We start from the raw sequence: 27,645 nt of genomic DNA on the forward strand, positions 1-27,645 counted from the left end.
CCCAGCTATTACATTCTGCAGAGGAAATTACATGATATAGAGAATATCTGCACTTCCACAGCAAGGATCCTACACAAGGTGGTCCCAGTGTGCTTGACACAGGGAAGCAAGGGGGTAAATAATCTGTCACCTCAGTTGACCCAGTCTGGTAGCTATAATTCAAGGGACATAGGTCAAGGACTTTCTATCTTTTGTTACCTTAGCTATTGCATATATCCGAGTGCTGGATGGCTCGGAGAGTTCCTTCTGGAGATCTGCGATGGCTGGCCAGGCTTTATTCATGGGCAGATGTGAAGTGAAGCCATCTACAGATGGGTGGCACATTCTCAGGGCCTTTTGGAAGCTCTCTTCAAAAGTGCGTCCAATAGCCATGACCTGTGACGGAGAGCACTTCCACATTAGCTATGGTGAGCTGCTGCCCAGCTATCCCCTGAGTAACAGAGGAGTGCAAATTTAGACCACAAAGATAGACATACAGAAAGGCCACAGCCTTTGGACCTCCTCCCTAAGACAGTCCTGCTGGCTTTAAGACAGGCACAGCTGACTGAGCCTTGGGAGTCCCACTTCCAGGCCTGACTGCCAATATTATCAACAGCGAGCTTCAGACAGGTGACTGCTTTCTGCTTTTGTCTGCCTATATATAAAATACAGGAAGCCGCTGCTCTCCTCTGTAAACTGCTTTGAAGCACTTTAGTAGAGGGAAACATTATGCAGCAGCATGGGTGTAGTAATATAGAAGGGTATTTCTGTTTAACAACCTGTTAGAGATAGAAACTCACAGTGGGAATTCTAAGGTTCAGAAGAAATCTGTTCCTCTTCCTTTAAATTGCATTTAACAGTGACTCTCTCCTGGGAGGGCTCTCTTAAAGGATTACTCCTCCTTGGCATAGCAGCAGTGGGGTTTCCCTCCTTCAATCGTGACATCACATCTAACAAGAAAACAAGCCTTTCTCTGTGGAAATCTGTGAGGTAACAGAACCCTTTCTCAAATTTCTACATTTTAATTTCCCAGTGCAGTGAAACCCTAACAGCATAAAAATCTTCTCAAACACAATGTTGAAAAACGTCAAAGAAAAAAATAACATTGTTTTCTCTTTTCTCACAGCTCCAGGCCCACTGCCCAGCACAACAGAGCTCGGGAAAGACCAGGCCAGGCCAGACTGTTCAATTAATAAAAATGCAATAGGTGCTGCGATCTGGCTTCAAGTTTAAGCCTAGGGACACGACTGTGCCATACTAATAGAGACACAGCAGCAAGCAGCTCTCTGCTTCAAAGACACCCTCTCCTACTCAGAGGTCCTGGAGACCACCTTTTTTGCTGAGTACCTTCACAAGCTGCAAACTGCACCTCTTAAGCTTCTCCATCCCTGTTTCAGTTCACCCCCCAGCAGTCATATACCTGCACAGTTGGAGCACTGACTCTTCCTATACTTTCCCCCTCCCTTTACCCAGCACCCTTCCTTGAGAAGGACAGGGGGCTCATGCAGTTCTGCTTTTGTGATATATGACCACAGGAAGGACTTGATACTTCCTTCTGCAAATGTGTATGGCCAGGAAGTGTTTACAGCTGATGGTGCACAAGGCAACTGTATTTAGGAACCCCAGCTCTACCGAACAGTCCAAAAACCCCTAAGCAGAGAGGGTTAATATCAATAAGCATCAACTCATTGAAATAAAAACAAACCTCATTGCCATTAAAAGCCAAAACTGCCATTGGAAAAAAGAAGTTCTAATTAATCCTTCCAGCTGTGATGAAGACTTGTTGTCTGAGCAAGGTAGAATTGATGTCAAGAAGGTCTCATGTGTCAAAATCATTTAATAAAATAGCTACTTGAAAAGCATGTGGGAAAAAAGGCGGCTGAAAAAAATACACAATTAATTATTTTGCTTTGGTAGCTGATACGTAATTAACTAATTAAGTGGGTGATTTACCCATTTTGCTTCATTTCTCTCTTCTTAAAACATGGTCTGAAAATGCTGTTATTGTCCCAGACACCTTAAAATCGGGGTTTCAAAGTAACACTGTCATGTTCCAGATATAAGAGACTTAATCACCAAGAGAAGTCAAAACTTCAGAGCAAGATTTCAGGTTGTGTTTGGATTTCAAGAGCAGAAGTAGGCTGAGATTTGGCATATAGTTTTAACAGAGAAGACAAATAACTATGGGAAAAACCGAGAACTGTGGCTCATCAGCATCACTGAAAATCTTAACAGACTCTTGAAGTTATACTCCAATTAACCACCACTACAGAACCCCAAACAAAAAATACCTCTGAGAGTCCTGTAGTGAGTGTTAAGAAAGAAGTCACCCTCAGGTCATCCAAAGTGGTCTCTTCCCTTAGGAGTCAAACTATTTATGAATCCACACTGTGATATCCAAGATTACACAGTCCTAACTCATTTCAATTAATTATAGTACTGGATAAAAATCATTTGAGCTGAGTAAGTATCTTCAAAAGCCTTTAGGTCCCTGAAAGTAGCTATTCTGAGGGTGTCCAGGAAGGAGAAATTCCAGCTGGTGGAATGGAAGAGAAGGAGAAAGTCTGGCACTCACCTCTCCCACACTCTTCATGGAGCTTCCAATCCGGTTGGACATATGCTGAAAACGGTCCAAATCCCAGCGGGGTATCTTGGTAACAACGTAATCCAGGCTGGGCTCAAAGCAGGCAGAGGTTTTTCCTGTCACCACATTCTTGATTTCTGGCAAGGGGATCCCCAAGGCAATTTTGGCAGCAATGAATGCTAATGGATACCTGCCACAGAGGAGAAGTAGAGAATAGTAGAGTGGGAAGTACTTTGCTTTTGCAAATCCCAGGAGTGGACCAAATTAAACAGATATGAGGCGATTTTCCCTCCTCAACACAATGGAAGGTTACTTGTGCTCAAGCACAGCAGGGCCTGACCAGCTTCCTACCTTAACACATTGTCGAGCTACCTGCCTAGACCTGGGACTTGCTTTATTACCTGCAAAGCCACCATTTTAAGTATCTGTCACACCCACAGGGAGACCACACAAACAGATATGTTTTGCTGCAAGTCTATCATCCAAAAAGAAAACAATCAAATGCCCACTGTCCAACGTCATGGCTTATCTCCAGTCTGCTACGGTACTTCAACAACAACAAGAGCTGTTGAAAACTGTAAAGTAGAGATTAATTTTTGCCTCTCAACAGCATCTGCAAAGTGCAATTAAGAAGCCAATTTTTAAACAGCCTGCTCTGACCATCCTTATCTTGATTAGTTTATGATTAGCCAACAAAACAAAGGCAGCTAGCAACACCATTTGCATCAATCTGACAGACAGCTCATTAATAACTGTGTCCTCTGGGTCCCAGAGATGATTTGCAGCCGACATATGGATACAGTGGATATGCTTTGTAAGGACAGCTATTAGGCTCCCACACACACCTCCTGGGAGTTTTTCCATTTGTAGTATCGGCAGGCTGGAATGGACCGCGAGGGCTCACTTAACCCCTTCTTCCATCTCCCAGCAGGACTGACTCTCCAAGGGTCAATCCTAGCAGATGCTGACAAGAACTGTTCTTAGAAGCTTCCCATGCAGAAATCTGCACCTTACTGACCTGAGCACTCCAGAGTTTTCCCTAACAGTCAACTTCAGTCTTCCCTGCTGCAAATTAAGCCTGTGCCTCCTTGTCTTAACTGCATGGAGATCAGATGCAGGAACTCTTCTTCCTTGCAGCTGTCACTTACATATTTAAATAACACACTGATGCAAGTCCCTTATCATGATTTTCTCTTTCTGTTGTTCTCCCCTCAGTTTTTATTTATTCATTTGTTTGTTCTGTAGTATTTTGTTTTTTTTAAATAATCTTACCCTGTCGCCTTAGAGGCCAAAGCTGAACTTCTCGAGAGTCTGGCATTAACTTCAATGATGTAGTACTCCAGGGAAGTTGGATGTAGGGCAAACTGGATATTACACTCTCCCACAATGCCCAAATGTCGGACAACTTTGATGGCACGATCCCTCAGCATCTGAAATTCCTCATTAGTGAGTGTCTGGCTTGGAGCCACTACAACAGAATCGCCTGTTTGTCACAAGGTACCAAAGAAGGAAAATGAGAAGCAGCTCAGCAGCAGTAAATTCTAGCCACACAGGTCACCTTCTTTGCTAGCCCATTGCTAGGAATGAAGTTACCAGAGACAATCAAACCTGTGGAGGCACAGTTGATGAGAAGCACAGATAGTTAGAAGCACAGAGCTGGGGTAGGTTTAGCCTGACAATATCTGTTTCACACCCTCGCTGGCTGTATCCAAGACCTGAAGAGTATTTCTGGAGCCCACTTCATCAGTCACATAACTATGTCAATAACAGCAGGCAGAAGGGCACTGCATAGAAAAGTTAATGAGCCATTTCCAGTGAGCCACCCTGTGCCCAGCCTACCTGTGTGGACAGCCTACCTGTGTGGACTCCCATAGCGTCAATGTTTTCCATATTGCAGACAGCAATACAGTTATCAGCAGCATCTCTCACAATTTCATATTCTATCTCCTTCCAGCCAACAACTGACTTTTCCACCAGAATTTGGTTAGTCATTGCAAATGCCTGGTAATATGTTAGGGAAAATGAACAGTAAAAAAAGAAAACCTTATTAGAACATCTTCCAAGTTATAAGACTTCTGTGGCTTTTCTTCAGACATCCCAGAGCAACATGAAAATTGAAAGATGAAGATAAATGAAGTTCATAGCACCAATAACAAGAACTTTATATTTCTCTTTAAAAAAAAAATAAATTTGCATTAGCTTCATCTGAAAGGCACAGAGAATATTTATGTGCTCTGATGGGAAAAAGAGGCAAGGCATGTGAACTTGCAATGGCATATAAATAACAAATAGGAATATAAAACCATCCAAGGCTTCAATCATGCAACAGACACATGCTTTTGTTTGTGTACGTGGGCAGCCCCACAGACTTCAGCAGGAGAACTCTGCAGAAAGCTAAATGATTAAGTGATGGGGAGCGTGGGTGCCAGCAAACACTACGTAATTAATAGCACTAATAATGCTGCTTATCATTGGCATACTAACCAGAAGCAAGATTCGTGATTTATTCTTAAACTAATCTTGAAAGCACTCCTCAGCACAAGAGAGGACAAAAATGAAAAATATAGTTTGTCAGTAAATGAGCATAATCTAAGTGAATAAATGGCCTTAATATTAGCAGATAAAAACATTAATCAATTCTCGCTTAAAATCCTAGAAAGTAATGGGCACATTATCAATCCATCCTTTAGCAAAGCTGCTTGTATTAATGCTGCCCATGAATCAGTCTTCAGTCTGGTCCCCTCTGTAGTTAGCTTAAGCTTTTATTCAAATGTTGCCCTTATCTCAGTTGCCAAATTCACACATCCCAAAAAAAAAAAAAAAGTTTGAGGAGACGCACTTCACACCCAGCCTAAACAGGCACTGAATTTGTGGTGATGTAGCGGGAACACCTAACCGTGCTTGTAAAACAATCTACGCCGCTCCTGTGTTAGTGTCTGTTGCCTTCTTTCAGTCAAAATGAGCAGACCCAGGAGACATGAACTCAAGGTCAAATTACTTGAACTAGCTGTGCTATGAAACATCCATTGGTGTTCAGTTATCTGAATTAAATACAATTCAGAGTCCAGTGTCTGAAAATCCACTTCACGTACTATACATCATCTTCATAACTGAAAAGAATGGAGTTTCTGCTGGGCTGTGGAAATGAGCAACCAAAGTTAAGCTAATTCAAGAAGACTCAAAATTGGTTTTCACTGTAAATTTTGAAATACTGATACCAAACGGGGGGGGCTGCTGTTGAGTATCTTGGGGGACAGGAGGCCTTGCAGAAGGATCTACATCGATCCGAGCATTGGGCTATGATTAATGGGATGAAATTCAACAAGTCGAAATGCCGGATTCTGCACTTAGGACAGAGCAATGCCGAGCACAAGTATAAACTGGGAGAGGAGTGGCTGAAGAGCAGCCCTGCAGAAAGGGATCTGGGGGTGCTGGTCGAGAGCAGGCTCAGTATGAGCCAGCAGTGTGCTCTGGCAGCTGAGGGCAAACTGCATCCCGCAGTGCATCATACACAGCATAACCAGCCGGTCAAACGAGGCGATTATCCCACTGTGTTCAGCGTTGGTGCAGCCTCACCTTGAACGCTGTGGGCAGTTCTGGGCCCCACAGTTTAAGAAGGGTGTGAAGGTCCTTGAACATGTCCAGAGGAGGGCAACAAAGCTGGTGCCAGGGTTGGAAGGCATGTCTTCTGAGGAGCGGCTGAGGACTTTGGGCTTGTCTAGTTTAAGACAAAGGAGGCTGAGGGGAGACCTCATTGCTCTCTACAGCTTCCTGAGGAGGGCATGTGGAGAGGGAGGTGCTGGTCTCTTCCCCCTGGTATCCAGTGACAGGACGCGTGGGAATGGCTCAAAGCTGCACCAGGGGAAGTTCAGACTTGACATTAAGAAGCATTTCTTTACTGAGAGCGTGGTCAAACACTGGAACAGGCTTCCTAGAGAGGTGATTGACGCCCCAGGTCTGTCAGTGTTTAAGAGGCATTTGGACAGTGCCCTTAACAACATGCTTTAACTTCTGGTCAGCCCTGAAGTGGTCAGGCAGTTGGACTGGATGATTGGTTTTGGTCTCTTCCAACTGAAATATCTATTTGATATAGAAATAGTCTGAAATAGTCTATTCTATTCTACTCCATTCAAAATGCTGAAGCTCTTTTAATAAAATTCTTGAGAAAATGAAAACATTTACTTAGAAAGTAAAACAGAAACAGACTTTTGGTAGAAAAAAAAGGAAAGTTTCAGAAACATGAAAAATTACTAAAAATATGAACTGGCCCACTGCTAAAATTTTACAGATGTTTATAAAGAGCAGCTGTTTTACAGATTCCAGGGAAAACCAGAGGTGTTCGAAACCACTTAAAAAAAAAAACCAAACAAACCCCAAACAAAAACACCAAGAAATGCTGATCAAAACCAGGTTTTCCCACTGAAAAATGTTTTGATACAGACCTTCCAGACAGCTGCACTCTCACAGTTTCTGGGTGAATTTCTGCATTCTCTAAACACAGACCATGCGTGAGCTTGGGCAAATGAAGTGTTTCCCACCTCAGCTGTCAATCCATAAGATGGGGTTGCTGCACCTCCTGCCTCCTCCAGCATCTGCCAGCCCTGCCCACTGAGCTTCCCTGCAACTGATGCTGCCTGAACAGACATTTGGTCAGAACTAAGCACACTAGACCCAAAATCTGTTTGCATGACTGCAGTGTGGAGGAATACAAAAATGTCATTTTTCACATACCGCTCTTACCAGTATCAGCAGTATTTCTTTCTATCTCTTTTTCTAGAGATACATGAAAGATTAAGAGATTCAGCAAATCAGGCAAAGACAAAACCAAGAATTTTAGAGACCAACTGATAGAGATTTATTTCCTAAAATTCTGCATTCTTGCCACGGAAAAAAAGCTTTTGTTTTGTTTTTCCCAATTATCTGTTTACTTTTCACAGCAGATTTATAAAAATCCCAGATTTCCTACAGAAAAATAGCTGTCTCTTCATAGCCAGAAACAGCTGGTAGATGTCAAATTATGAAGTGTTATCCTGTTAAATGAGCTTTTGACCTAGCAAAAATACCATCTTTAGACAGAAACACAGCAGAGGCCCAACTCTCCCAGCTCTTCCGTCCCTGATACTATACACAGCATTTCAAAGGCATCAACTTCCTTGACATCTTTCATGGGCCATTTACTCCTGAAAGTATGTGAATATATCCATTATGTTTCTTTTCAGACCAAAATTGCTGAAACACTTGCTCAAATTATGACTTGTTTCTCAGGAATGTAACAGAACTGTCACTTAACCATTTTCATTACCCAAGTCATCAGGAATTAGGAAAAGAGGGCATTGGAAGGAATCAGGATAACATTTTACAGATAAGATGAAAGGTAGAGTATGTACAATTCCAGTGTCCATGACCATTAGAAGAATGTCTAAGAAAATCAGATGTTCAGCTCTATTCCCAGAGCTTGCAATTGCAGACATACCTTTGTACCAAGGTCCAGTAAACTTTCCTTATCAGGACATATGCCTGACCCCAGACCACCAAGGGCATAAGCAGAACGTATCATGACTGGGTAGCTAATCTTTTCAGCTGCCTTCAGAGCATCTTCAATCTTAAAGGAAAGGGGAATACATTTCAGAGATATGACAACAATTAAGATCAATAAAGTCTTCAACTCTGGTTACACAGTTAACTGGAAAGCCCATCAGTAAGACACTAAGCTATCTGAAGATAAAATGAAAAGAATAAAAATTGGCTTTGTAATGTTGCTCCGTTCTGCCAAACAGCAGAAAACTGGAACATGGACTCAAGGAGGTGACTTCTGTCCTTAGTTATCCTCAGACTTTCCATGGACAATGTCCTTACCTGGTCTGTCTTCACAGACTTTAGCATGAAATAACCCTTTCAACAGACCTCCTGGTTTAAGACCTGTTTGGTTTCCTCCAAACTCAAACAGGCTTTCCCACTGAACCAATTTTTTTTGTTTTCATGCTCCTGTTCTCAAGGAGGACTGCAGTACTTCTGATTTTGAGGACCTGAAATCCTAAGTCTAAATGGTTTGTGCAAGATTTAAAAAAAACAAAACAAAAAAACAAAACAAAACAAAAAGCCGCTGACATGTTATATATTTTTGTGCTGCAGCACAGAAGTCACCACAACCTAACATACTTTTCTTGTCAATGGGTAAATTAGCTTAGGCTTTCCAAGTGCGTAATTGCATTTTCACTCATTTTAAATCCTGGTGAACTAGCATCAATCCCTGCGGAGTGCTGACGAAAGTATACAAACTACAGTATCCCCAGCTGTATTCAGCTTTCACCCAACAAAACTAGAAAAAAAATTTTAATAACTCAAATGGGCAACAGTAATAGTAATCACATATTCAAAATTATCTGATTTACCGATTCAACTGCAAAGCTAGGAGCAATCTTTTCATTTAGCTCAGTCAGTTTATCAGAAAAAAGCTTTCTATCCTCTGTAGCCATGATGGATTCAACTGATGTACCTAGGACCTTCACACCATACTCCTGCAGGACTCCTTGCTTGAAGAGTTCCACTCCTGCACAGTAAACAAAGCCACAGTTTTGAGGAATGATGGTAGATGAAGAAAAAAGTATTCAAAAGATCCTGACTAGCTGACAAACATGAAAGTTTCTGTCCTCAAATCTATGAAACCTGGAATATTAGTAAAGTTACTGCTTGGCCACCATCTGCAACACAAAACAAAGCAGTGCAGTTGGATATTGTTGCAACTATGATAACTAAGTCTCTAAGCTAAAAAGCAGGATCTATGAAGTACTTTTAAGTATCAAGAACAGCAATTAGATGTTCTGTTCACAGTTTAGCAATTACTCACTCCTCCATGGTCAGGATATCTGCCTGTATCCCTTAGTAACCTGGGCCACGTATCAGGCACATGGGTCTTGCATGTCTGCACAAATAAAGTCTGCTAAACATGTGGTAAAAACCATGAGTTTGCCTGCAAGGAGTGCCAAGGCACCTGTACTGTACTCACCGCAGTTGAGAGCGGTCTGACCACCCATGCCCAGAATTAATCCATCAGGACGCTCTGCCTTGATGACCTCTGTGACAAACTGCGGAGTGATGGGGAGGAAGTAGACAGCATCAGCCTGCTTTAAGCCAGTCTCATTGGTCTGCACTGAAGCAATATTGGGATTCATGAGGACAATTTTCACATTTTCTTCCTGAAAAATTAAAATCTGCATTAGAACTAGGCATATGTGGAAAAAGAGCTAACAGCAGCAGCAGCAGCAGCAAGGAGAGGTAGGATTCAACAAGCAATTTACCAACAGCAGAATTTAAAAAGCTTGGTTCCTTATGTACTCTCCAGTAAGGGATTTCTGGAATCTTGTACCAGGCTGAGCTAATGCCAGTTCTTTACTTTCGTGCCTCTGCTTGTCTGTGAATCTTGAGGGAATGGAGATTCCCACTTGATTCAGAAGTTTGGTTGAAATTGTTTAACACACTTAGGAGTTACATAGGGGAGACAGGAACAAGCTCCAGCATAATCATGTCTGTCTCCTGTTGGAAGTCAGACTAAAAGTGACAAAGCAAAAAAAAATTTCATCAAAAAACAATCTTTTCTTGACAAGCAGTCTTTGATCATGGGTATCAAGGTAGTTCTCAGATTTTTGTACCAACTAGTACAAGACGACATTTTTTGCTTTGACTTTCCATAAAGATACTTTAATTTTCCTGGTGTTATCACTCCAAAAATCTTGCCCCATAACCTTTTTATTTGATATTGCACATACTAACAGACAAACTCTGCCTCTATATGCGAGACAAAGGTTAGCCAAAACTTCACACTGTTTTTTCTCTGTCACAGATGAGAAACTGAGATAGAGTGATAATAAAGTTTATTCATTTCCTGCTACACCAATGGGAGTTTTGCCACTCTTTTGGCTACAGAAAGAAATTCACTACAGTTTGCTCATTAATAGAAAAGTCTGAGTTGGAGCTGGGCAGATCAACTCTCCTCGCTCTTGAAATATTAGTGTGTAATGAGGAAGCCAACCCAGTTGTGCTAATAATGATGAGACCAAAACATGGCCAACTTCAAAAAACACGTCAACCACAAGCAGATAAAGATGTATTACTGCTTTGTTGAAAAGGTGGACTGGGAAGTGCAAAGGCTGTGGCCTCATCTTTACGAGAACCTATTCTAATCTCCATCAACCTCTAGTAAGGCAATAAACTTCTACAAACAAGCAAACCATTTGCAAACAATGCTAATTATAGATGCAAAATACATTTTAAGAGAAGGATTTGCTATATGAAAGTTGCAGATATTAAGAAAAAATGGTGACTCTCATTAAAAACAGGAACTGTGATGATATTAAAAAGAAACAGGAAGAAGGGTGGTAAACTAAGTCAGCCGTTCCTCGAACAAATGCTATGGAAGTGTTGCTGGGACCAGTATAGAAATTCCTATTTTTCCCCAGTTCACAATAAGCATGAAAATGCCATAAGGTTTTTCTGTGTTTGTTTAAAAACTTGTGATTCCTTGATCCATTGGTTTGGGGGAATAAATATATAGCTCACCTGGAGCAGTGGGATTCTCACTCAGAGCTCTGACCGCTCAGTTCAAGTACTGGATAACATTTCTTCTCCTTCCTCTGATAACTTAAAATACTCCCTTAAAGGCTGGCTGTAAATTTCTGCTGACCTTTTTTTCCTATGAAAAGTTGGATTTTTTTCACAGAAGCACATTTTCCTTGGAAATGTGTGGAACAGGGAAGGGAAAGAAGAGAAAATCCTTACGGAAAATATTTTGGATTTAGACAAATGACCCCTGACCCTAAATTGGGTAGTTTTCATGGCACTGCTGAGAGAAAAGGGTAGATCTCTGACTAAAGTATTCTCCTCTAATAAATGTACTCAGGAATTCATAGCCACAATTCTGTTGTAATGAATGAGGGAGGGAGAGGTATATCACTTTCTAACAAGCTGGAATATATGTACATCTCAGCCCTTTCTTTCCTACTTATCTGAGGCAAGGTGTCTTAAGGAGCAGTGATGAGGAAGATAATTAAGGAGAGAGTTAATGCTAACTGTGCTGAGAGACACGTTTTACTGATATCACATCCTCTGGCCCAAGTGTTCGGGATGTTGGATTTTAATCCACTTGCTGTTTGCCCTTGCAACCCTTCCCTTCAACTTCTGCCTTTTTGATTTTTTATAAGCACATAGCACTCCATGCAATGGCCCATCCTGACTGGAGATCTTTCTTACAACTTAATTAAACCAGTGAATTAATAACGTTCCATGAGGGTTCCATTCTTCTTTTTGAGTAATATCCACCTGTATTCAGAACAGTTTGGAGAATCCCTACTGCAAGTAATCCAGAAGGTTTTTCAGGTCACCACAAGCCAGTCTTCTCTGTTGTTCGCATATGCTTCCAGGTCTTTTCTTCAGAGGGTGTTCCTGCCTTTGATGTACATTCATGCAAATACAAATTCACTGACTGGGGAAGTCCCAGTTCCACAGGATTTTACTCTTTAAAAGAGGCGCCCATTTGACTGTATAGGACTGGATATTAACACCACCACCTCCTTATAATGAATTGGCATCCAACAGACTAAGAAGAACAGCAGTACCTAGCAGAATGAATCAGAACATCCAGCAGAGAGAATCAATGTTGGTTATTTATAACAACCACCACAACCACCACAACATTGAAGAAGTCTACGGGGAAGGAAACCTCTCTTGTCTGCTGTTAATTGTCCCTGTTCTCTCGCACCCATGCTCTGCAGCTTTCCCCTGGCAGCCACTGACCAACTACCTTCTCTCTTGCATGCAACTGTAAATCACTCTGCCGGAGGCAAGGTCAGGAAGCGCAAGCACTGCCTCTGGAACGGGTGATCAGCCTGCAGATTGGAGCAGCTGGCTGGTGGCCACAGGAAGGGAAAGGGCACTGTGGGAGGTCAAGCTAGGGAGACTTATCATTAAAACCCCCTTTTTCTTCCACAAAACAGAGCTGAGTTTGAAGGACAAAAGAGAAAAAAGGGAGAGAAGCCTCCTTTCCAACTCAGGTCATTATCTGCACTCACCAGCTCTGGGATCCTCCACTCCTAACTTGGTCTTGTTTTCTTGATGACATGGCCAGTTAGAAACAGTAGCCAGCAACAGCAATACAGGACGCAAACAAAGCATATACAATACAAGATGTGTTGTAACACCAGGACCAACCCAGAGCAACCCCATATTATATTTAAGATTACTGTAATAGGTTTTTTCCTTCCTTGACTCCAGGGTCAGTACAGGAATAGAATGGCCCTGATGTCAGAAGAGTCTCAGAGCTGCTCACAATCATCACCTCATCTGAAGGTAGCCGCTACATGTGCTCTGAATCTGTCAGACAGACCTCTACAAGCTCTCCTCCTTCTTCATATGAGGTTAGACATGACCTAAGGGGCCCAGGTAACTGTTACATTACCAGTAATAACCCCATCACAGGAAAACTGCTATGCTTCTACACCTTCTCCTAGCACAAACTTTTCCCCGAGCACCCTTTGCTTTGCACTTCTGCAGCATGAAACAGCCAGAGCGAATCAGACCCCAAAACCCATCGTGTGAGTGCACTACACAGGATGCTTCAGCACAAGCACCATTTTAAATGCATGCATTTCTCAGGCATGTACAGAAGTACACATGCATTTTTGTTTGCTTCAGAATAATACAGCTCTCAATACTCAGAAAGAAACATCGGGAACTGGGTAATAAGTTTACTGCACAAAATTCATCCAAAGGAATGACTTTTAATTCATTCCTTTCAATTATGAATCTATTCTGGAAACAAAACGTGGCACATATGAACTTTAAAAAGTTCATCCCATCTAAAAATAAATACCATTCAGAAAAACTGCTTTGATAAGGGGTTCAAAAATCTTTTGCATAACAGTCTTGACAGCAGTCAACCATTCAGCAGCTGTTATTATTTGTCTACCTTGCAGTGTGTTAGCATATCATACCTTGCAGTGTGTTGGCATATCACAAACATTTCAGTAATTTCAGCCCAGGTGTAGCTGACCATATTCCTCCTCTTCATTTCCATTCAAAATGACAAGCCTGGAGTGACCAGTCACACATCACAAATAACAAAATGCTTGAAGATAGCAATGGTAACCTTGAGAACACCTCTCTTTGGAAGATAATTCTGAGTGGTTAACTCGCATCACTCAACAAACAAATCCACAAAGAAAAAATGTCTAAATTTGCCTACAGTCATTTATTCTTGCCAGCTTCCCTGCCCCCATGATACCATAGTTGGATGATCGTAGTTAGCTGTGAGAAAGTAAAGTAAATTACATTAGGTTAGAATCTGCAAAGTATCCTCTCACCTTCATGGCTTTCACAGCCTGGGATCCAGAGTAATCAAACTCCCCTGCCTGACCGATCGACAGACCCCCAGATCCTAGAATGAGAACTTTAGAAACCTAGAAGTGTAAAACAGCATGAAAAAAAATCAGTCCCATGGTAGTGGATGTTGAAATAACAGAGACTGTGCAGCACTGAACAGCATCAAATTACAAACCATAAATCCTAAAAAGAGAAGAAAAGTCACCTCCAAAACCACTGCAGTTTTACTTCTAAGAATATTTCTACTGGACTTCTTCCATATATCTCTGGTTAGAGAAACACATGACTTGCGCATAATGCATACAATAAATGTCTTAATTGTATCATGTGTATATTGAGACAACCATGCCTCACTTCAGCTGCCCACAAAGTCCAACTGCCTTCTAAGATAGCAAAACTTGTATGAAATTCAGCTCACGCTAGGAATTTCAGACTTATTTGCTAAGCAACAGAGCATCAACATCATGCTGCTAGCACAAAATCTCATGGTCAGATTATCCCAGGGCACCTCATATACTGCTATGAGAGTACGTTTCTTGGGAGAACTACAAAGAAAAAAAATACATTAAACATCAGATCTTAAATCTTACTCAAAGAAAAGGGAGTTAATAACACAAGAGACGCCTGATGACTGTGAGACAGGCAGCTGACAGGCCTTTTGTAAGGTAAGTTTCCTTTGACTTCCACGGTCAGCTTTTTGTGCCATTTTGTACCGTGGGTTCAGTAGGAATTAACTATCTCCTGGCCTCACTGACAGGCATGAATAACAGGTACCTGTACACTGACCTCCACTCTGGAAGCTGTCGCTCCAGCCTTGGGCAGAACTGAGGAAATGGTAGTGCCTTTCCCTCTCTTAACCAGTGAAATAAATGAATCAAACAGGAACTAGGAAAAATAAACACATGTGTTTAATCCCCAAAGTGGAATTAAATAAATACCAAGCAAAGAAGGGAAAAACAGGCCATTTGTGAGCAAAAGCTATCAACTCTGCTCTGCTGCCTTCAGAAGGCAGATTTACCCCATCAGAGAAGAGGGGATCATTACTTGAAGTTTGTTTAACAATTCTGGCATATCTGACAAAGCTGCATTCAAGAAAGTGAGGTCATATCGATCACGTCTGTGTGCTCTGCTTGTATATGGCTGGCAGTGTAATGAGTGAGCGTGCATTAAAACCTAAAATACAGAAGACCATACCGTTAACTAGCTCAAGGGAAGCATCTGGAATGGAGCCTGCTCCAGAGCTGGGATCTGAACAAGCGTATCTAAACATCAGTTGTGTTAAATCAGTATTGTCCTTCCAGAAGATACCCCAGATCAGCTGTGAGAAAAGTGTTCTCCAGCCAAGCCAGGCAGGGGAGGCAGCGTGACTGCCACTGACCGCCTTGCAGGCGGCTGCAGACAGTGGGACAGGCTCCCCACCTGACCCCGCACTTGTAGAGCTTCTGTCCAGACAGCCCCTGAAGCTGGCTGCTGGGAATCACCTCTGGAAGGAGCACGGATGGGTCCTGCGAGCCTGATAGGATAGGCACTATGTTATCAAACCCATTCCAGCAGTGGAGTGCACAGACTTGGAAAAGACACAGCTGAGGGTTGTTTTCAGTTCTCTGAGATTCACTAGTCAATCAGATTGCTAGGAAACTTCTTGATATCAAGAGATTTACTTGCAGGTTTAATCAACATCATCAAATTAAGATTAAAATAAGCACTTCTATGTATTCTTCCATCTTCCTCTCTCAAGAAGTGCTAAATAGTTTATTTATGTTCAGACATGCCTCCTCTGCCTTCCACATCCCCTGTTGCTGCTTAGTCATACTCTGTGACTACGCAACCAGTTGTTACAGAATTTGTGCAAAGTCACAGATGGGGGATTAAAATTTCATTTCACTTAGGAGAACCAGAGTGAAGAACATAACTCTACAGTAATTATAAAATTTGAAAGTGGAACTAAAATGTATTAGAAAGTTAATGATTTTATTACAAAGCATCTGGCTAGTATTTTTTTCTGTTAAGATAAAATCCTTTTACTTTTGCAATCACCCCAGGTGCAAGAGATTTGAGCCTGATCCTGCAAAGGCTTAAGCACTTCAGTAACTTCCAACACACAAATAATCCCACCAGGACTCAAAGCATACACGTCACATGAATGGAATCATTGATCCAAAGCACAGAGAAGTCAATAGATGCCTTGCTGCTGATTGTAATTAGCTGTGGATCAAGCTAAGCAGACACAAGCCTATGCATGATTAGGCCCTCTGTTAGGATCCCGACATTTCCAAAACCAAGTTTAGGACCATCACCAACATAAAGACTTGTCACTGTAGCTGATACATATCTGCACTCCCTAGGACATCTGAAAGTGAGCCCAGATCAACTCTCATACAATACCTCTGTGTCTCTTGGCCCAGGATTTGCATCTGGGTAGAACTGTGTTGTGAAAATCGGTCTGGTCTCATGCATAATTCCCTGCAGAAATAAAAACAATTGTCTTAGACACCTTCTTGCAAGCGGGCAAGGGAACAGAAAGCCACACCTTATCCCTGTAAGCACTGAAGGCCAAAGGACTGGGGTGTTTCTAGGGGCTGCCAAATTTACACCCATTTTATTCCCAGTCTTTTCAAACAATGTCTTATCTGAGGAATCACTAAGCCTTTTGCTCTTCTGCTAACACTTCAATGCCTGTATAACCCACTGAGCTGTGCGTGGACAAGAAGCATAGTGGAGACATCACATCCACTACAACAGCAAACACTACTAAGTGGTAAGCACTTAACAGAACAGATAGGCTAGTGTCCCTCCAGAGGTAATCCTGGACCAGGCAGAGAAGAAAAAAATACATGGCAAGAAAAGACATTGGACAAGACTGTTGTGGAATGAATGGTTTTACCATCCTGACCTGGCTGGTTCTATTACAGGAGAGATGTATTTGGGTAATGCTCTTTACTTCCTAACTCACTTTACATACTGATGCACGGCCTTGCACAAGATCTCTGCCCTGGGTTGTTTGTTGTCAGGCCTGTGATGAAGTGGGACCACGGCTCTGAACAAACAATTGCTATGAAGGATCTAAACTGAGTTTGGAGACAGTGCTTGTAGTTTCAGTTGGAGCAAGGAAAAACAGACCTCACATTTGCATAGCCTGATAGCACCAAGCAGCATGGTCCGCTAGGAGACTACCCTGCAGCTGTCATTGCTACGTCCCCCAATTCCATATGAAAGTACAGAAGTCCCTCAAGAGGCAACCCAGGAAAAAGTAGTTCTGATACAACCGGCTTCCCTTAGGAATAGATAAAGGAGTCCCAACAGCTCCTGTAGAGAAACAGTGCCATCCAGAGCTGCAGGGTGCGATGCTGGGATAGGACAGGGATGAGACATGATCTACTGACCACAACTGATCCATTATGGCATGGGTTTCTGCCCTCAGAGTAAAGAATGGCATCAGTCTGTCACACTTTCCCTGAATGCTCATGTTACTTCTGGTTCCATACAAATATCTTCTTAAAATATTCACTCCATGGCTTGTCAGTATTTGGAAACCTGTGTTGGCCCTGTCCAGCTGTGATGGGTCAGGTCGGTGACAAGAAATGCTTTTTTCTCTTTCAAACAGAAGAATGCAACAGACTGCACGAGAGCCCATCCAACGCTGTTTGCATTTGTGCATCCCATGCTAAAAAAAAAAATTGCTCTTGTGCCTCTCCACCTATGAAGGTTTAGGCGACTAATGCTGCTTTGCGGCTCAGAGAAATGGTCCTTTATCTCACATAAAAGAATGTCATGCATCTAGAGCCAGAAGACTCATGTCTAACCTTATCACTTGCTTTATGCAACAGCACCATCACGCTTGTCTCCAATCTTCAGCTAAAGTAAACATGAAAGGCCTGGGGATGAAAGAGTTCAGTTTGTCAACACAGCTAAACCAAACTCATTTCAAAAATTGAACCGAACAGCTGCAAATTTTTTGTATTAATATCTTGTTTGGTAACATTTGTCTTTGTTTAGATACGTCTGTAAGGATAAAGAAAACAGCAACTGACAAACAACAAACTTATTCTAAAACCATCAGCTAGAAATCACTGCTCCTCGATCCTGCAAAGTGTAGCCAGGATATGACAGAGGAGCACTGTTCAATCTGCCAGACCTGATGTGGGGTATTTATACAAAACAACCCAGAGGCATACTCCTTTGGGGAAACTGCTTTTGAAAATACCTTCTTTTCAATGATTTTCTGATAAATAACAATACTTCACTGATTTGTACAACACTGGGCCTAATGGACAAGGTTTAAAACAGGCAATTACAAAGCCTGAGTTCTGTCTCAATGTCTGTCCAACCTTGTCAAAACTGAGCTATGGGATATTGTTTTCCTTCCTCCGCTTTTCCCTGTTCAGCTGTAAACCTCCAGAGGCCAGGTATTTTTTAATTTTTTTTCCTCCTACATGAACATCCCTTGACATGAGACCTGTACCTTATATCCTGTAAGTTGTTCTCTAGAGGTAAGTGCCTCTCTCATGACTTTAGTCCTTAGAATTCTATTTACAATAACAAACCAAATTAGACTGCCATAACATTCCTTTTCTGTGCTGGGCAACACAGAACCATCACAGCGAAACAGGCTAGTGCACCTGCAGCACAAGCCCTAAGACAATGGTAACTGAGTGAGCACCACTAATGGTATGGAAACCACAGAAGTTAATAAGGCAGCTGTTCAACAAGGGAAATCATAAGGTCACTGTTGCAAATCCTACACTTTGGGCTAGTATGGAGAACAGTGGTAATGGTTCACCCCTTTTTGGGCTGTAAGGAAGGGCCCCAAGTAAAGTAGACAGTCAGATCACCAAGTTTAGTCCAGATAACTAATTGTTATCTGATAGCAAGCTTCCAGGAGTGAGTGAGAGAAAAAAATAAACTGAGACAAAGCCTTCGCTCACTAGAGGCTGCTGTGTGCAGGTATCTGGAAAGCATGAGCTCACCTCATTTGTTTGATCATTGGCATTCACGAAGAGAGGTTTCCAGCCAGGTGGGAGGGTAGAGCTGTCGATGGCATAACCGTGGTTCTGAGCAGTGATAACAGCCTGTCCATTCACTGCATTCAGGACAGACTGGTTCTGTCCTCTGAAAGAGAAAGGATCAGAGAACAGGGAACGGAAGTGCTAGATGTGTCCAAATGCCACAATTAGAAAGAGCTGGTAACTGTGGGACTATACACAGCTGTTCAATAGTAGCTGTTCAATACCGGCAGCCAATCTCAAAATGATAAATCCTGGGAGAAACTTTGCTATCCTTCAATTCGATGGGGATCAATTATATCACATACTTTCAAAACACCCTCAAAAAAAGCAATGCATGACATGGCACTTTAAATTAAAGGCAAGGACAATGGCTGGAATGAAGAAGTAATGTTACTGCCATGCTAGCTCCTGCTAAGGCAGTTCAGAAGCAAAGCACTGCTGCTCAGTGGCCTTTCCCAGTGCTGAGCTGGTCTATCTGGGCCCTGGGAAGCAGAAGAGCTGCCGCACCTGTTGGCCATCTGCATCTTGTAGGAAGTAGCTCCAGCTGCTATTCCAGTGATTAGATTCCCCATGCTAATTCCAAACAAGGGCTCTGGGCGATTGCTCTCCAGGACCTAAAATGAAAAGGTTTTTCAAGAGATACTGGAATGCCTCTGTTCAGCAATTCCAGCATAAACCCTGCTAGTTCCTTCACAGCAGCCACACAGACTTTGGAAAAAGCTGAATGCAAGGGTGGCAACAACCTATAAAGGAAAGTTTCCTCCTCTCCTCTGCTTCAGAGGGAGCCCTCAGAGCACAGCTTGATGTCTTGGTCTACTTGAGGGGAATAAGCAATGACACTCTGCATTACAGCCATTTAGCGCATGACCTTATTTCAAATGGGAGCACTGTGAAATTAGGGCTGTTCTTCCGTAAGGTCACAGAGTTCCTGAAAGAGCACGGGGTACTTGAAAGTGCCGGTAAGGTAACTGTGGTAATCATGTTTACTATGTGTTGTTCACCAAGGTCTGTATAGCCTTATTGCAAATTCTGGTCTGGTGACAACTCCCAGTGGGCCAAGATGAGGAATATCCCAGGCAGCGGAAGTGACTGAATAACATTTGGTCCATAACATGTTAGTACTACCAACTGTTGAGATTTCAGGCATTTTAAAAAAAGGCAAATAACGAAGAATAATTGGCCTATGGCTATTACACTGTACCTTTCTGACATTCTGAATCACCTCCTGGGCCTTCATGGGATCCCCTGGACCTCCGGAAATTATGAGCCCATCATACTCCATGCTGGTGAAATCATGGTCCCAAGGAACCAAGTGCACTTCTGCACCTCGCTGGGAAAAAAAACCAAGGGAACAAGAAATGAGGGGAGCAGGGGAACAAATCAGTTTGTGTCAGGAGGTTGCTCCCATACTCTCATGTCCCAGAGGTTAAGTTTGGACTTCAGTCATTCCTTTGTCAGGGACAATAATGAGGCTTCTCTCCACTATCTGCCCAGATAATTCTCATGAAACTGGTAGACTTAGTCTCTTTGAACAACCTCAGTGTCTGTCAACTTCATCTAAAATTCACTAATATGAGATCAAATGGAATGCAAAACAAATGTGTATGCACACACATAAAATATGTTTACTTTTACACGGTTCATTCATCCTAACTGCTAAAATAGGGCTTCACAGCTTTGTTCTATGACAAGCCAGAACTATTTCTAGTTCTGCACATCAATAGTGGGACGAACATCCACATTAACTAAAAAAACAGAAACAGGGAAACCCTGTACATCTAGAGAGTGAGAGGACACCGCATTCATTCCTCCTGTGTGCCTAAAGAAAGGACTGCTACATGCCTGTGCTAACAACAGGAAAAGATTTTCACAGAGTCATAGATTTACAGAATAAGTCAGGCTGAAGGGACCTCAGGAGGTCACCCAGTCCAATCCCTGCTCAAAGCAGGGGTAACTTCAACTTTTGGGCAGGTTGCTGAGGGCATTGGTCAGCTGAGTTTTCCGCATCTTCAAGGATGGGCATTCCACAACTTCTCTGTGCCCATGTCAGCCATTCATCACCCTCACTGCAAAATTTTTCCTCCCATTTATTTCTTTTGGGCAACATTGGGTTGACCTTCTTTGGTTGTTCTTTAGAGAGACTGTGCCTTGTCTTTTTAATGCCCACCTTCCAGGAATTCTTTCATGGTTGAAAGGTTGCTGCACAGGTCCTCTTCCTTACCCCCTCAACACAGTGGACCATGTTCAGAAAACACCTCCCAGTCCATAAAAATCATCCTAAAACTTGTACCTCATTTTGGGAGGGAAACTGCTACGAGAAGGGATGTGTCCAGGTGTCAGGAAGGCTAGTGAATACAGGCAAGGCTTTTACCAACGCAAAAGAAGAGATGAAGGACATAAAGCACTGACCTACCTTTACCAGCAGACGGATAACGTTGTGCTTCAACCCACAGTCGACAGCTACAACTTTAATTGGATTCCCTCTGCCATAAACCTTGACTTCCTGTAAAAAGACAGACTATGGTGTAAATGACATAACACCCCTCACCTCCAAAACACAGGGAAGAGGAGTAGAATAACTTTTCACCAACATGCAGCAACTGGTACTTAACAACCAATTTACATGGAAATCTCCAGAAGTACTGCAAACATTAGAGCTTCCTTCATTTTTCTGTGAAAGTAGACGTTATAATGCTCTTTTATATATTGTCAATTACAGTAGTAACAGCAATCCTTAAGAAATCACTTGTTTCCATAGCTAATGACAAGCTTTTTTCCTGTGTTTCACCTCATTAGCAGTGAAGCAGCAAGCCAGTTTTCACAGTTTACTGCAGCCCAAGAGAAATGCCAGATACATGGCAAGAGATTTTCAGCTGAAGGGAAGTTATCCTACTGATGCCAGTGGAGCAAGGCTACTTCACACCAGTTACAGGTCCACTTTAAACACCACCCTGATCCTCCAGTCACAGTAAGATCAAAGCATAGCACAGCTGGAGATATCCTGTGACTGATGCTGTGCATCACAGCAGTACAGACCAGGCCGAGCATGCCACTGAGCATGACCTATGCTCACGTGGACCTGAGAGTTTTACATATGAGGCAACACTTCTCCTTCTCTTCCAGCTGCTGCTCCTTAACCCATTTCACGAAGTAATTTGCCACCAGTCCCAAATCTGGGCCATTAAGATTTGCACACCCATTTATCTATTGGTTGCAACCAGCACAGAAGACAATGAAGTCAAACCTCCATATGTTATGTGGGTCTTGATACTGCAACATGCAGACATATTGATTGACAGCTGTAGCACTGATGTAAGGTTATTTATGGACAGCTGCTTTCTGAAGCTTGCTGAATTATTTTACTTGTTACATGACTGCAGTTAGCACCAGGCTGGGATGTTATTCATCAATAAGCTGATAAGGCAGTCTTCTTCCTTCTAAAAACAAACTCTGTACTTACCTTCAGTTATGGTCAGCTTCTGAAAGCTGATATTGGTTAAGTGTGCTTTATCCAAAGTGGCTTTTCTCTTGTGCAATACACCACTGAAAAAAAGTCTTTTTTTTTTTTTTTTTAAACTAAGTAACTCCCTTTTCATCATCTTCCTTGGCATTCATATTTCACAGCTGGGCCCCTTTATGAAAAGATGCTAAAATCCATGCCCAGTGTGCCTGGTGCTGGGATGAACTGAAACTTTTCATAGGAGCATTACAACCCGCCAGCAGGAAAAACATCCCCCTCTACAGGGAACCCAAGATGAGGCATATTAGCAGAATATTACAACTCCTCCCTCTGTGTTTTCCTAACTCAGTTCTTCTTTTAACTTCTACCTTCTCAAAGATTAAGGTGAAGAGACTTTTAGGATGCAAGAGCATGTCCAATGTAAGGACAGCTCTGATCATCATCAGGAGTGACTTACTGCCATGTCAGGAGCACGGGTGGAAGAGGTGGGGTGCAAGGAGCCGCCTGCTTTCTCTACAAGGTTTCAAGCTGCAACACATGAACCAGCAGTGGTCCCTAATCCACTTTTGAGGACATGACTCAGCACAGAGCCAGTAGTGTTACCACTGCTGTTGCAACTACTGCTGTGTAATGCTAAAAGGAGATTTTTGTATCTGAACATATCTTGTAGTTCACACTATACAGTCACATGGCAAAGTACCCCACAATGCCTTTCTGAGAATGAGCAGAATGGAAATCATATCGAAACTGGGTCTTGTTAGATCATTCAAAGCTTCTGATATGAAGCTGTGCTCAACATTAAATATTATAATATATTCACAGTCACAAATACACAAGTGGATTCTACTTTCACAGTCCATGGTGGAACTGTATCACTGTACAGGAATTGTATGGGTCTTTGACCTGCTGTCCTTCAGACTTCTGGGAAGTGGGTTTCAAGAATCTCAATAAAATTAAGGTGCCCAGTTCTCACAGAAACTAACTTACTGCCAGAGTCCCTTAAGAAATCTCACACTTCTTTTTTAAAAGGGCTTTTGGAGACCCCTCAATTCCTCACAACATCTGTACTTAAAAATCTGCAAAAGATTATGAAGCAACGATCTCGCTCAAAGCTTCTCCTTGGCTGTTCTAATGGCCACAGGGAGTTGTGGGACAAAACTGCATTGAGGTACTTTAATTACCCCACTCTCTAAACTCTTTCCTGTCCAGTTAATCAGGCTATGATTTGTTACAACATTTCCTTCAGTAGCAAGACTGATTTTAGGTGTTGCTCTCTTCACAACCCTCCTCCCACTTCTCAGACTTATTATTCCTCTCTACAGAGCACTGACCTCTGCATCTGGCCAAGAGTATGTCTAGACAGACACCAGACTGAGAACTGGATCAGGGAACTGTTAAAATATGTTCCTTTTAAAGCCAGAGGATTTCCCTCATCTGTTCACTGCACAGCCTATAAAAAACTGTCCCCGTCTGAGAGGATGATGTGAGAAGGCTGCAAGCCAGCAGTCAGGGAGAGTAGAAGCTCCTGCTGGCCATAGTGCTAAGGAAAAAAAAAAGAGTATGTGGAGCTGTATGGACAGAAGTGACCTTTTAGCTTCAGGTGGTTAAATTCCTCTCATCTGCTTTGGGATCCTGACCATCACATGCACTAAAATACACCTTCAACAAAAGTTTCTGCAAAATACTGGCAGTTTTCTACATTCCCTGCCCTGTATAGGCAACGTTGGCAAATAGAGTCTATACCACTAGCATCTAAAGAAGGAGAGGGAAAAAAATTTAAAAATCAATAACTCCTAATGTACAATTGATAAGCAGAATCCTGATCTTATTGTACCCTGATTTACATGAAAATAGCTGTTTGGCGACAGATAGATTATCCTGTCCAGTAATTACCAACATTGAACAGCTTACTTCATTTTCAGCTTTATTTGTGATGTTGCTTTTTAAGCCTATAAAATGAAGTTATAAATATAATGACACCACTAAAGCTCCATTAATCTTATTATATCTACCTTTTAGAAGCTATTTGCAGCATCTTTACGGTAATTCTGTCTTAGTAATTGCAGAATTTAGCATCAGCAACCTTACCTATTTCTGAGTTACTGCTCAAAACAGCTCCACCTGCATCTTGCAATCATAGATCACAACCTCAATAAGCAATTGCCATCCTTCTGTGTAGCAACGAGGCCCTGACTCAAAATACAGTGGAGGCATTGAGCTGGCGAGATCCCCAAAGGTGAGATTTGCAAGGTGGCCTATGTGCTCCAATGGCATCCCAGCTAAACAGTTACTACTGTAAATTCAAGCCTGGATGGAGACTGCGCTTCAAATTCCCACTTGCTTACCAACCAGTCTGTTCAGGACTGCTTCATACTCATGCCACTAACACATCAGCTTGTGCCCAAGAACAGTACTCAAGCAACTATTTGCAGAGCTCTTCCAGAACCTCACTGTTCTTGAAGGAGCTGCAAACACCATAACCAGCACGGAATTTGTAAAAGGGACTCAAACACCCATTTCCCACTTCAGTCAATGGGATTAAGCACTCAAGGCACTCTTTATCCCACAATTAAATCCCCAGAGGGTCCACAATTTATGACATTAGCCATTGCACTGGAACAAGAATAGTCACTATTTTTAGTATAGGCTTTGTTTGCTACATCCTCATGACTTGTAATGTTCTTCTCAGCTTGTGGTCAAACAGTTTGCATGCCCAGCTAACAGTGTACAAACATAACTGCTGTTCTGTACATATCTATAGACAAAGCAGGCTATGTCAGTAATAATAGATCCAGGGAATTCCTAACTGGGTCTCTTTTTGAAATCTAGAAATATCTTCTGGAATCACCTCAACAAAATTATGCCTGAACACAGATTATCAAATGTTATTGTGAGCTTTCCTGAAATTTATTTAAGGAAAGCAATGATTCTTTTTATTAATACTTCTTATGTTTGAAAATGTCCACCATATACTATGTCTAACTGTATCCTCAGTACTTCTCAATCCTGTCTTTGCAACACACAATCCTCTGATCAGAGTACTGTTCGGACTCCATCCAGCTCAACGGTTCATTTTACATCTTCAACACTGCACCTAAGGAGCCATGGGGGATTCTACAAGGATGATGTTGAGATCACAGTTCTTCAATGGTCTGGAAAGGTGTATGGTTTAGAAAAGGACCCCAAATTGTTTGTTTAGAAAAACTAGACAATCCCTAGAGCAAATGGGGAGCAGTTACTACCTGGAGTGTACAGCCCTGGGATTACAGAAGAACTTCTCACCTTTGTTGAAACTTCTGCAATTAAGTTTTGCTTATTTGGGTCTGCAAACTCCATGGGTTGACCTTCAAATTCAATCTTCCCAAGTACTGTGCCCTGTGGAAATACACCAGTAAACAACAAAGCATGAGAAAAGGAGAAGCTGTGAACACTGGGACAAGGTGCTGACAGGCACAGCGACTGGAACAGCTGTTTAGAGATCGTTTCTTGGCAGCTTATATCCATTTCTAGCATCTTCAGAAGTTTATGAGCCTAGCTTGGTATCAAAAATCTCTTTAAACTCCTTCCTTTGGGGGAAAGGCATTGTCAGTAAAATTTGTTAATAGGCAGCTTGGCAAGTTGTCTAGTGACAGTAAAATGGGTTGCCTTCCAAGAGGATCAGAATTCAGATCCCCAAATAACTGTTGTTTAGATCTGGGAGTAATCCACAAAGCAGTGTGAAGCTTTTTGGTTTTGGAAACCCACTGTGAGGTCTTCAGCCACCTCCTGTGGATAGCTACAAGGCAGCAGAGCTGGGGTAAGGCAAAGCTATGTAGGAGGCAGGTCAGCACAGCTGTTTTCTGAATAAATTGTTACAAAAAAAATCACCTCCAGCAAGCTCTATTCTTTATTGATGTTACCACCTTGCAGAAGTTAGGACACTCTTGCTCTTCCAGCAGCGTATCCTTCTCCACCTTCTGCTCATTAAAGTTCTCAGTGGAAAAATCCCTATTTTGGCTTTGCCCCACTCCTGGAATAAGTGCGATTACCTTGGGTTAAACTCTGCTCAACACAGGCAACACAGAACTTTTCAAGGATGGAAGGGGAAAGTAAACAGAGGAAGTCAATATTTTGTTGTAACTTTTAAGGCATAACCCTTTCATGATAAAACATGTTAAAGTCGGCTCACCCTGTGCATATCAGACTGACGTGCACACCAGGATTGCTCACTGGGTTTAGCAATACTTTCATCAGATACTTCCATGGTTGGCCATACCTGAAGTATCCTTGCCATTTTCCTAGGGCAATCTTGCATTGCCATGCGCACTACTAAGGGTAAGTTTTAAAGACAGAGCTTTGCTCTTAGCAGTGGCTGACATCCTATCTCATCTTGAGTAGAACCTTACACTAAAAGCTACTCCAGGCTGCTTTGCATGTAGCAGAGCTGAAAAGGTCAGCATCATCTTAAACAAGTCAGGTTCTTGGGAACCACAGAAACTGCTGAGTGCCACCACGCAGTCAGTCACATAAAGGCTGATGACAAAGCCCTAAAGCCCTTGCTCTCAAACAGGAACCCTGTGTCTTACCTTGCTCCCAGATTATTCAGCCAAATGGTGCCCTGCATTTACCTTTAGAGTGCAATTTAACAAGTCACTGCTCATTTCTGCATTTATCACAATGAAGCACCGTTCTCACTCCCAATTTATAAACAGACATGGAGTGAAATATTAAGCTGTTTTTTTCAACCTGAGAAGACTAGGAGAAAAGGCTACATTATGCACTATTTTCAAAGCCATACAACAATACACTCAGAGTCCCAGTATAATGGGCATTACTGCAATACTCTTCTAAGTTACAGGATAAACACTGAAAGTGTATTTACTTTGGATGAAAGGAACGTTTTCATCCATTGAACAGTATGTCTCAAGAAAGTAGAAAAGGTATTGCTGTTTTCTATCGTATTAAACTGCATTGTCTGCTGTCTACAGGTGCAAGACAATACCCTATCTTCCCATACGAATTCATTTCTACAAATATTCCTCTATTCAAGCTGGGTTGTTCATATTTTGCTCTGTGGAATGAAACTGGGTGTGGGCTTGGACTGCAGATGGGAAATCATCTAAAGAAAGGAGCAGCTTCAAATAATCCATTACAAAAGAAAAGCCTCCGAAGTGCATTTACATTCAGACTGGCTTTGATCACTGTTTTAGCCAGTGTGAAATGTACCTTAATATTAACCTCCATTCAGTAACATAATCCTGCTC

The 27,645-nt window shown here is 42.2% G+C and overlaps 1 protein-coding gene across 1 annotated transcript in view; it reads right to left on the reverse strand.

The window, feature by feature from the left end:
- Positions 1-27,645, reverse strand: part of CPS1 (carbamoyl-phosphate synthase 1, mitochondrial) — a 94,976-nt gene that overhangs the window by 51,803 nt on the left and 15,528 nt on the right. Inside the window, exons 6-20 of the mRNA XM_010295844.1 lie at positions 25,685-25,777; positions 21,356-21,445; positions 20,144-20,272; positions 19,450-19,556; positions 18,904-19,045; positions 16,322-16,399; positions 14,723-14,821; positions 13,918-14,013; positions 9,570-9,759; positions 8,956-9,113; positions 8,037-8,165; positions 4,420-4,564; positions 3,836-4,046; positions 2,555-2,753; positions 199-375 (exon numbers count right to left, since the gene is read on the reverse strand). Of these exons, the coding sequence (XP_010294146.1) occupies positions 199-375; positions 2,555-2,753; positions 3,836-4,046; positions 4,420-4,564; positions 8,037-8,165; positions 8,956-9,113; positions 9,570-9,759; positions 13,918-14,013; positions 14,723-14,821; positions 16,322-16,399; positions 18,904-19,045; positions 19,450-19,556; positions 20,144-20,272; positions 21,356-21,445; positions 25,685-25,777 (2,043 nt within the window). The remainder of the gene's footprint in view (positions 1-198; positions 376-2,554; positions 2,754-3,835; positions 4,047-4,419; positions 4,565-8,036; positions 8,166-8,955; positions 9,114-9,569; positions 9,760-13,917; positions 14,014-14,722; positions 14,822-16,321; positions 16,400-18,903; positions 19,046-19,449; positions 19,557-20,143; positions 20,273-21,355; positions 21,446-25,684; positions 25,778-27,645) is intronic.

This window comes from Phaethon lepturus, unplaced genomic scaffold, assembly GCF_000687285.1.
Source record: "Phaethon lepturus isolate BGI_N335 unplaced genomic scaffold, ASM68728v1 scaffold14791, whole genome shotgun sequence".
NCBI lineage: Eukaryota > Metazoa > Chordata > Aves > Phaethontiformes > Phaethontidae > Phaethon > Phaethon lepturus.